Source organism: Chenopodium album, chromosome 23 (assembly GCF_948465745.1).
Source record: "Chenopodium album chromosome 23, dcCheAlbu1.1, whole genome shotgun sequence".
Lineage (NCBI taxonomy): Eukaryota > Viridiplantae > Streptophyta > Magnoliopsida > Caryophyllales > Amaranthaceae > Chenopodium > Chenopodium album.
In genome coordinates this window covers 607,022-618,436 of record NC_137856.1, presented here as the reverse complement: position 1 = coordinate 618,436, position 11,415 = coordinate 607,022, and the positions used below count along the sequence as shown (strand labels likewise).

Here is an 11,415-nt window from a genome sequence, read left to right as displayed (position 1 = left end):
CTACAAAACTACTTAAGTGTATGCGAAAGTATTTAAGCATCCATATTGTCCATCTTTATATATTTAACTAGGCCCTGTTCTAATTAACTAAAGTGAGGTGAACTAAATATTTTATAAGAGAAGGAAATTAAGAACTGAACTGAAAATTATCTGAAGAGAACAAACCTTAAGGTTATTGGGATGAAACTGACCAAAGTAATGAAACATGGTTGACCAATCACTTTCGTAGCCATACGATTGTAAGAATTAGAAAATAAACTCAACATAATAAAATTGTTTAATAGGGTAAGTAACATTTCAACTTATATCATTAACCATGAGTTAATCGTAAAATCTGTATACATGGTCATAACCTTTGTAGCTTTTGTTTAATTCTTCATATTTTAGAATCTTATTACTTTTTAAGTTTTCTTACCTTGCACTATCCGAAAAAGGAAAAGGATAAGATAATCTTCACTTCCAATGAGCCTTTAACACTTACTTGTATGATCTTATGATCGTAAAGTCACGAGATTAAGACCTTGTTTAATTCATCGCATTACAATACTTTCTAAGTTTTTTCAACTTCTACCATCTATAAAAAATTATGCATATCGAATACACAGCTTTGACCATGAATAAAGAATTACGGGCAATAACGGCCCTCGAGGTGTAATAGCCCAACCCATAACGGAACTAAATATTCTCTATCTCTTGGTTGCTAAACAAAAGCAAGACTCCCTTCTCTTCCCAACACAGACAGACAGCACACACAAAAATAATAAGAGAGAGAAACACGAAACTCTCTACACACCCCAGAAGAACAACATTCATACCATATGAGAGAGAAAAACTCGAAGATTTTTTGAAAATTATTATTATTGCGGCTGCTTCAATTTCTACTCTCCAAGATCAATCAATCAATCAATCTTTATTAATGCTATCAAATGAATTTGCTGTTTAATCATAATTTTCATTTACTATTTCTTAACTCCTTTTGATTCGATCTTTTTTGGAAAAAAATTTAAAGAGAATTGTAAAAATTTCTTTGGGATTGTGCTTTTTTCTCAAAGTGTTGAATTATTCCCACTTTATTCCTCTTTTTTAGTTTTTGAAGAGATTCTTGATTTTCAATTTGGTATTTTTACTCCTATTTTGGGAGAATTTTAGAATTAGGGTTTCGTTTTTTTTTTTTTTTGAAATTTTAATTTTTTGTTTAATTTGGTGGAAGTAGTAGTACTGCTGCTGTTGGTTTTTAGTTCGTTAAGAAATTTCGGAAGAATCTTAGGTTTCTGTCGGATCGGCAGCTGAAATTACGGAGGTGTGAGAAAATTTGGACTTTGATTTAGGGTTTTGTATTGATCATAGAAATCACTTGTTGTTGAGAACTGAAGATTACTGAGCTTCCAATTGTTGAGCTACTCAATTTTATTGTCGAATTCGAGTTTCGAGTTCAGTGGATTTAGAGCTGGTTCTGTTGATGAGCATTGCTTAATCTGGGCATGGAAGAGTATTGTAGTTATAAAATCAGGCAATAGAGAGGATCAGCGAGTTTTTTCGATACTTTGATTCGATTGAAGCTTGTTGCAGTAGCTAAAGTGTTGATTGTTAGAAGATCAGTTGGATAAATTTTCAACTTCCATTTGATTTTGGTAGCTTTGACCCTGTTGTACTACCCCTTTTGATAGGGGATCATATTGTGTTCTGGGATTTGAGAATAAGGTGGAAGATAAAGAGAATCATAGTATTACTCTTTAGTTGCCATCGTTTTTCGAAGTATCCAATTGGGGCTGTTAACATCAGTTACATAGTTCCGGGGATAAAATTCGTCGACGATCCTTTGGAAAGTCGATTGCTGAGCTCATTTAGCATTGGCTTTGAGTTTGTTGTGGCAAGTGATTTGTGTGAATTTGAATTTTGAGTTGGTGGGTTGAGACTGAGTTTATGGAAGTATATTGAAGCTGGAAATGTATGTGGGGACATGGTGCATGGACAAGAGCTTAGTTGTTGGTTTGGTCCCTGTTTGGAACATTGCCATAGCAATAGCTTACTAGTCCGAGTGTTTGCGCTTGCAAGGGGTGACAGATTGCTGAGGCCCTTGGAAGTTTTGCAATGTCTCGCTGCTATCCTTTCCCTCCTCCAGGATATGAAAGGAAGCCTAAAGCAGACGGCACTAACGTGCACGTGCACACTGATGTGATTAAAAAGGTTAATATCAATGCTCTTTCAATTGGCTGTGATCCATTTTGTTCATGTGATGCAACACAATATGATAGACTATGTGCTAATATGCAGCAATGTGCTATTATGAAACTTTTTACTGGCACTTACTATACCGTCCTCTGTGTGTGTGTGTTTTGTGGGGGGAGGGGGGGGGGGGGGGGGGGGGCTACAATGCAGCACAAGTGCCACTCTAGGGATTTTTACTCTCTTCACTTTTTAGTGGAATGGGGAATTTTGGTATATACTGAATTCCATTTTTGCGGTTCCATGTAATGAATTGATACTGGTGATGTAGTAGTCATAAAGACTTAGTTAAGAAATTGGAATCACCTTAACCCCGTCAGTTCTGCATATGCCATGGAGGAATTTCAGCATTTTTGTTAATGATTACTTCGTATATGCTATAGACAATCATGATTAGATATGCAAAGTCACACTCTTAGTTTCGTTGACTTTTGTATAGAGCCCATTTTTGTGGAGTACATGTATTTAACATTTTATTGATTTTCTTTTGCATGATACATGATTTGTTTCTTAAATTTTATTTAAGAAAATGACATGTGCTCTCCCCATTTGACAACTTGATTGATGTTGACCTTGACACGTGAGGTTGTTATATGAGATTGTGTCCATCTCCCTTCTGCTCTATCACTGTTTTTGCCCCTGTGGATTTAATGTCTTGGAAGTAGTGGATGATTCTTAAATGCAGATTTTATATAATTGATTGGAAGTGGAGTTATGAGTTCTGGTCACTCCAATCTTGCCAATGGTAAAAGAGTGAATATCACAATATAAACAATTCCTAGGAATCTAAGTTGCAAAATGTGATTAATTGAAACTGTCCATCATAAATGAAGTTGGTGCATTCTTAGTAGTTAGTTTGCCTTTCATTCAACATATTAGTTGAAATTTGATTGGGATCATATTGTTGTCTGTGTAACTAGATACTGTGGTAGAGTAATAGAAACATGTCCTAATTGTACGTGTTTTCAAAAGGTTCCCAACTTTTAGGGATGGAGTAATCTGAAATAATATTTGTTTTAAACTTGAAGACTGGATTCTGGAATCCAAATCTGAGCTTTAGCACTAAGCCAAAAGCTAGTTGTGCAGGCTCATGATAAGTAAGATTTTCAATATATTTCTGACATTTAATCCAAGTATTTCACGGCTAGCCAAGGTATTAATTAGTGGAATTATCGTTTTCAAGTCAAAACCTCTGTACTTGTCAAACTTTTCCAATTTTGCTCCACTTAAATAATCTAAGCATTTACTGCTTAGAGAATTTACTTACCTTTACTAGCTGCTATGCATTTCTGAAGGGAATTTATGAATCAGTGACCTATCTTATTTGGTGAGCCAACTTGAGTCTACAGTGCTTAAAAGTATTTTATACCGCGGGCTTCTCCACTTTGCAATCTACATTTGATCTTCTTGTTTAGGTTTAGTTTGTACTTGTATTTATTGGTAATCCAATTTTGATACATGTGTTGCGGATTTATTATTATTCATGTCAGATATAATTGAAAAGTAGACTTTGAGATTCACCTTACATTGAACACCCTAGAAAAATAAATAGATTATCTCACCCAATGAATTATCTCTAGATTTTCATTGCAAGTTATCATAGGACTTGATGACTGCATACTCCTTTTGAAGGAGTTCTCAATGATCTCTTACTCAAAGGTTACTGCTTGATCTCAGTGTTGACCAAACCAATGCCTACTAGCTACAGTTACAAATTTGGTTTTAAGACATCATATGTGTTTTACTGTGTGTGTGTTCACAGTTGTTACATAGCTGCATTTAAAAGGTTGACATGAACTTTCTTAGAAGAGCTGGATGGAGATAGGCTTTTGTAAAGAAGTGCTTAGAGATTGTTGTTGCTTAGTAAGTGCTTACTAGGAAATTTGCTTGACTTTCTTGAGGGGCAAAATTCTTTTTTGTTCAATTTAAGGTGTTCTATTTTTGCCCTCCTATGCTTGCAATCATTACAAAATGTAGGAGAATGAACTTGTAGGAGTATTGTAGGTTATTTCTTTTCTTTTTTTTTTTTCCCCCTGCAGTTGTTCGCCATATCAAGTTCCTTTGTTATTAAGGAAGGACTATACTAGATTGTTGGACTCCTGGATTTAGAATTATAGGCATCTATTGTGGTAGGGTTATAACCTTATGGGCTAATGCCTATTTTTCTGTAGTGGATATTAAATTTTGCGTTTTCCTTTATTGTGAGTAACTTTGGTGTAATTTTTGCACATAAGTAGTCATTCTGTATCAACCATTGGTGTTAGAGTCATCGTCCAATTCATAGGATTATGATCCAATTTTAGCCAAAAGATCCAAATTGGAATCAGAATCGACATCGCTGCAGGATCAGTTAGGATTGGACGGTCCTCCCCCCCCCCCCCCCCCCCCCCCCACCACCACCACTTGGATCGTTGTTGGAGTACGATCCTGCTTGATCATACTGTTTAAATTGTCCCAAAGCAAACAACCTTTTATCTTAAGCCTAGAAAATGACTACCACCATAAGTTTTAGCTTTTTGATTGCTTGTAAAATGTGTATATAGTTGTCCGGTTTTACTGATCCAATCCTACTCCCCTCACCAATCCAATGTGGGATCCTGATCCTGACAACCTTGATATCAAGTTATCAACAATGCATAAATAGTTGTAGTTGATGAGACCACACTGCTTAAAAGAATTCTATGCTGGACTTTGTGCTCTTTTATGACAGCTTAAGTGTTTAGACAAAATGAAATTCATTTAAGTGCTTTATTTTTCATAACTGCTACTATTTCTGATGCTGATATTGGGTGTTAGGTATAGTGGCTACAAAAGTACAGATTTAACATCTCCGTCTTAATATCATTTCTAAATTTTCTGTTGACTTGGAATATTATGTGATGTTAATATGATTTCTTATGCAATTATTAAAATTTTGGTGGATATTCTTCATCATGGTGATAATGCATTTGTGGATTATGATAATTATAAATTTATTCTAATATATGGCTTTTATTTTGTTTGTTTTAGGAAGAGAAGGGGGGGGGGGGTGCTTCTAGTTTAGTTTTGCACCTATTAAGGTTTAAATTCGACCAATTCTTGCTTTTTCTGTCATTACTAAAGGTCATGAAGCCAATTCTGCTTGATATCGCACCCCATTCATAGTTGCGCCCTAGATCCTCTTTGGACCCCAAAATATGGTTACAAATATTGTAAAATGATTGCCTAGTGCTGCTTTATTTTGTTAAGAAATCTGTATATATGTATTTAAGAAAAGAGATTTTAAATATATTTTGATATATTTATTAATTAATGTAATGTATGGCAACAAATATAGTTTAAAGGCACAAAATAAGTTTTTAAATCATTATATGTGAAAAGAATTTATGAATTGCTGACCAAAGTCTTTCACATCCGAGCTAGGCTCATTTGGCGGATTTTTGACCAAGTTGCTCAATAGCGCTTGGGAGTTGTTGCGCCTCACCATTGCCCTTAGGTGCAAGTGCTATTAGTTAAGATTTTTATCTTATTATTTTTTTCTTATCTCAATCCTCATGCGTGATTGAATGCTTGGTTATATTATTGCGTGATCATTACGTATGGCCATTAATTTATCTGTTTGACTGATGGCCAATTTAGCTGTATCTTTGTGTTCATGGGTTAAGGTGAGGTAGGTGATGATGGGCATACTTAAAAAGCTGGGGGCCTGGTAAGTTCAATTTAGGTGCTAGAGAATATTTTCAAATCAATATATGATGCGAGCTCAAAAGTTTTGGATGTTAATGATTGATCAGGGAAGGTAGCTTGTGGTAGTTTTGACTTTTTGACTAGGCGTATGTTACTTAACATTTATTCTGATAAAAATTGCTGAATGGTATACAGCATGTGTAGATTTTTTGCTTCATGGCTTTGTGTGCTGGGTCTTCTTAGTTGTTTGAGTTTTGTTGATGATCTCTCCACTTGAAATAGATAGCAATTTGAAGTACTCCTTCAAATTAATGAACTGAATTGTAATATTAGCCCTGAGCCCCTGACAAAGCTTTCCTAAAATGATTAGAAGATTTTGTAACAAGGAAGTGTTGTCCAGTTTGAGAAACACAATGCTAATCCTGATTGATTATACCTAGGGCTGCTCTTTTTTACTTGCTTACTTGAACAAGGCCCGTCGTTAGGTGTTTACAGAATTAGTGAGGCTTTGGCCTTAGTCCCATGGCCTGAGTATGAGTTTTTGAATGGTAAGACCGCAATTAAGATCATTTAAAGGATATAAACTCATTGCATAAATCCATCAGGCTGCGACATGACACCTTGATCAATATCATTTAAGGATAAAGTCTGATACCTGAGCATGAGTTTTTTAATGGTTAGACCACGATCAAGATCAGTTGAAGGATCTGTGCTCATGAAATAGAGATATCAGGTTTAATTAGGCAAATGCTACCTTCAGGAAAATTTGATGGTTGGAATTGGATGTTATCAGGGTCTCTATTGAATGTAGGTGGCTTTTGTTACATTTGGATTCAGTATGCGAGATGATAATTTTTTTTTTTTTTTTTTTATAAAAAAATGACATTTCTACATGCAAAAGTGCTATTAGCCCCAGCATGGTTTATTGAAACTGATTGAAGACGTTATGTAGTGTACATTGTGTTCATTGAGGTTAGTTCATTTTCATACTTACCAGGAGCATTGGCGTGTTCGAGGAACCTTGGAGAAATAGGTATCTATGAGTTCTTTGGTGAATCCATCATTTGTGAAGATAATGTTTTTGCACTTTAAGTTGCTTACAATGCACATGTTTTTGTGAATTAGTTGGTTGATGTTCTTCTATGCTTAATGGTCTCTCTAGTGTCGAGCAGGTCTTTCTGAGGAATCTTCAAACTGTCAAAATATGTTGATGATACCATAAACAATACTCTTTAATATTTGCATCATTTGGACTTTTACTTATGTGATTTATACACAAGGAAAAATATAGTCCCATGGGATCTTGTTAGATTTGTCTTGATATAATAACGAGGGAAGTATATATCTTTGGGAAGACAATTTGCTTTTTGTCATACAAAAAACTGTTTCCTCATTGTGTATACTTAAATATGGAGAGCCAAATAGATAAATAGAGATTGAGAAAGCGAAAGAATGACTATATTGTTCTTGAAGCATGAAATAATTATTTTGGAAATGGATATGGCTCTATCTTCGATATTGTTTGTTTGGTTCTGGTTTCTCAAAAGGGCAACTTGGCAACATTCTATCCCTAGTTTTTTAAGTCTGCTTACAATATATATTATATTATATGTTCAGCATACATATACTGCCTTTGTTCTGCTCATGATTGTAAATTATAATGCTGTCGTATGTTCTGATTCTTATTATGGGGTTCACAGTATCGTTGGGTATGATTACATTACTTCAGTTATTTTGCTAATTACTCATCTTTTGCTTTTTTTGGTTTCATTGGTATATATTCAGTGGGTAATATGGAAATTGAATGACTCATGTTTGAATACTTCACTCACCTCATGGTTTTGACATCCAAGTTGTATAAATTCAAGCTACTGATGATTTTATGTGTATGACCCTACTAGCTAAAAGCCTAAATCCCGTGCAACAGACTAGTATTTGTCTAAATGAACATGCAAATACGATGCAGTTTATGCAAGGGCAATCAAACACTGGTTTTGCATTTTATACCCTGATTGCAAAGATGAATCTTATTCTTTCCCTTTATTTGGGGAAAATGGTAATGTATGTAATACAATGGACCTAAGGTAGAGCAGTGTGCTGCCAATGGGGAATAAGCTATTCACCTGAAACCTGAAGGTATATTGTCCAATGTGATCCCATCGATACGTGAACTGTAGAAGCAGGAAGTAGTGATTTTTACTTTTTAGTGTGTTCTGACCTTTAGCTGTTTTAAAAGCACCACATTTTCCCTATTTTACTCCTGATTTGCGAATTTATGTACTCATGTATTTTGTGTTCTCTCTCTTCATTTCTCTTTAAATATAGCTCTTCCCTTATGTGGTTCATTTCCAATCTTGTTGATGGAAATTACATATGGTTTTTTCATATCTATTTTGAGTTCCAGGGTGGGGGCCAGGGGATGTGGGGGGGGGGGGGGGGGGGAACCCCCTGTGATAAGGGTTGGGCTGATGCATGGCGGTTATGAAGGATCCTTGTGTTTTCTGTCTTTATTAGACTATTCAGTTTGAATGATTGATTACTTTGTCTCCTTGTTTTTGATGCTAAAATCTTTCATGCTGGTATTTGGTTTCAAAGTTTGTTGATATGTTGGATAAAAGGATTTGTCTCTGAATTGTGTAAGAAAACTTTAAATGGGCGTTAGGAGTGTTGTCGACTTGCCTTTGTCTTGTGTAGATTTTTTGATAAATTTGCTGGCGAAACATGTTGAATCTATCTATATCATGCTGCAATGATTTTGGTTGGAGTTGATTCATGGTTGACTTTTTCAGGAAAAGCACAAAGAAAAGAAGCATAAAAAGGATAAGAAAGACAAGGAGAAGAAAGATGGAAAAGAAAAACGTGAGAAAGAAAGAAGTGATGAAAGACATAGAGAAAAGAAAGACAAAAGGGAGAAACGTAGGGACAAAAAGAAAGACAAGGAGAAGGACCGAGATAAAGATAAAGATAAACATAAAAGCATTTTCCTTCCTGTTGAGAAGAAGATTGTGGGTTCAGCTGACAGCCATGTCTATAACCCCTCTGAGAAGAACAAGGAGGGGGAAATTGACAAAAATGCTATTTCGGCTGAGAAGAGAATTGGTGGGCTGTCTGCAGTTCAAAATGGAATCCCAGTTAGTAAGAACAATCACCAGATTTATGAGGCTAAGAGTTTTAATCATGCCTCAGATCTGGGCAGGAAGAGCGTGGATGAAGAAAGGAGAACAATCAATCAATATCCTAATAAGAATATTGGTGCAGAGAGAAGGAAGGATGGAATTGTCAAGTTGGATTCAAAGAGTGGTGGATCTCTCCCGGATCCAAAGGAAAGGACCAAAGAGAAACCCTCTCTTGATGAAAGGATGGATGGACGAGGTGCCATTGGCGATGTCAAATCTGGTGGAAGTGCTTTGGTCCCAAATCCTGTTGGAGTGGTTCAAAACAGAGTGGGAGGAATTGTCAGACCCGTGGATAAGAAGATTGAGCAGAAAGTGGATGGGAAAGAAAGATATAAGGAGAAAGAAGGCGGTGATAGAAAAGGAGAAAAAAGAAAGGAAAAAGACCGAGAGAAATCAGTTCTCAAAGACAAGGACAGGAAAAAGGAGAAGAAGAAAAACGAGATAGCTAAGGCAACAACTGAACTGAAGCAAATTCATGTGACAAGAATGAAAGATGGGGGTGATGATCACATGCAGAAGCCAAGCACAAAGGACGCAAACAAGAAGGATATTTCAGGTGTCCAGAGTCTTGGGTCTCAAAACAATGCAAAGGATAGCAATCATCATGCTACTACTGTGAATAATAATCTCAAGAAGCGAAAGGACATTGGTCTCAATGGAATTTATGATGGTGAGCTTTTTCTCAGCATTGTTTTTGACTGCTTGTGGAAATTGCTTCATTAGATAGATTAATTTTCTGTTAGATATAGGTGGTGGTTAAAAATGAAAAGAAAAATAAAGGGATCCAGCTCCTAGGACTATCACAGTCTAGTCCTATTCTTTGGACTGTGAAAGATTGGGAATGGTGCTCAAATGTGAATTGCTACAGTACTAGTTAGATTTATCATGCCAATGATGTATGTACGATCTTGAATTTTCCTGTAGCTTATGTGAATGCTACTTATGTTTGGGTTTATCTCAACAGAGTTTGTCACTCGGCCTAATAAGCTGGCAAGAACAACAGCTTCTCCCCATCCGTTGACGGAAAATGGAAGGAGCTTGGAGCCTTGCCAGAATTCTGCTGCATTTGCTCCAGTTACACAGCGCCCTCCCACGAATAGTATAGTGGAACATAATCTTTCTCATGATGATACACAGAGGCCAGCCATGAAAATTAAAGTGGATGGCAAGGAATGCAAGATAAATGGCACAGTTGCTGAATCCTCTACACACTCTACTCGAGAAACAACTACAAAAGCAGAACGGAAATCTGTTGCTCCTACAAAGCCACCTCATCCAGATACCAAGTATCTTGACCAGGTGCTTTCAGTTCCTAAATTGGATGAATGGTCTGGTTTTGATGACCAAGATTGGCTGTTCAACAGCAATTGCTCTCCAACAAGGAAGCCGGAGGTCAAATCGTCTGGGATCAATGAGATGCCGCAGGTATGGGCAAGAGCATTGTGGTTAGAACCAGTAGATGTTTATGCTTTGCCATATGTTATTCCGCACTGATTGGCTCCATGAATTGTGGTTGTGGTTATTCTTTACCCCTGCTTTCTGAGGAGGAAATCCTAGCCATGCTCGAAAATATTTGCAGCAGAGGCTGTGAGATTGAAATTCCAAATTTTCTGCCTCAAAAGCATGCTCCTTGAAGCTACGAATTTCGTAGATTGGACTGAGCTCTTCCTGCATGTTCTGTACATTAGCATCTAGTGTGGTTATCAACTTTTTTCCAGAGCTTTCTCAAATTGAAAGGAAGCTGTCGGTTGTGTCACACCTGCCTCAGCTATGATGCTGCTCGCTCCAAGAGCTAGGGTTTTGATGGCAATTTTAGGGCCTCCTGGCACGAGAATAATTGATTCTTTCGTAAGGGGAGTATAATCAGCTTCCCTAAAAGCTATAGTCACTTCGGTTGGGAGAATTGTTTAGATGGGAGATGTATTAGCTTGTGAAAATATTTTTGTTAGAGCAATGGGAGCTTTTGCTAATCTTTTCAGTGTATGAGAAACTTAGCTGTGGTGCATGCACCCACCGATTTTGATTTGTAACATAATACTCTTAATTTACAGAGAAATGTAACATAGAAGAAAATGGGAAGAGGTAGCTTGATGTATACTTCGTATATATATACTACGTATATGTTTTCCTCATATGCTTAGGATTATTTAGAATGATTTGAACTTTTGAAGTGAACCAGTTCTCTAGCAAAATATCAATGGTAAAATAGCTAACAGTATACTTCGTAATACTCGTATTATTTTCTTTTCCGAATGCAATAAACTACTCCGTATTTTATTCTAACATCTGAGTATAAGGTTGTGTTTGGTTAGGGATAGAAATTATAGTGTAAAACTATGTGTGTGTG

At 36.3% G+C, this 11,415-nt stretch overlaps 1 protein-coding gene across 1 annotated transcript; it reads left to right on the top strand.

Moving 5' to 3' along the window:
- The first annotated feature begins 751 nt into the window (after positions 1 to 751).
- On the top strand, positions 752 to 11,160 carry LOC145608403 (uncharacterized). Its single transcript, XM_081664011.1, has 3 exons — positions 752 to 2,187; positions 8,682 to 9,738; positions 10,033 to 11,160. The coding sequence occupies exons 1-3, from the start codon at positions 2,092 to 2,094 to the stop codon at positions 10,560 to 10,562; spliced, it is 1,683 nt and encodes a 560-aa protein (XP_081520137.1). The 5' UTR covers positions 752 to 2,091; the 3' UTR covers positions 10,563 to 11,160.
- The last annotated feature ends 255 nt before the right edge of the window (positions 11,161 to 11,415 follow it).

What these genes read in the sequence shown, in the direction of transcription:
- LOC145608403 (XM_081664011.1), top strand. Translation starts at nt 2,092, where the DNA reads ATGTCTCGCTGCTATCCTTTCCCTCCTCCAGGATATGAAAGGAAGCCT. An exon ending in ACACTGATGTGATTAAAAAG is followed by an intron (nt 2,188 to 8,681) that starts GTTAATATCAAT and finishes TGACTTTTTCAG; the next exon opens with GAAAAGCACAAAGAAAAGAA. An exon ending in TCTCAATGGAATTTATGATG is followed by an intron (nt 9,739 to 10,032) that starts GTGAGCTTTTTC and finishes TTATCTCAACAG; the next exon opens with AGTTTGTCACTCGGCCTAAT.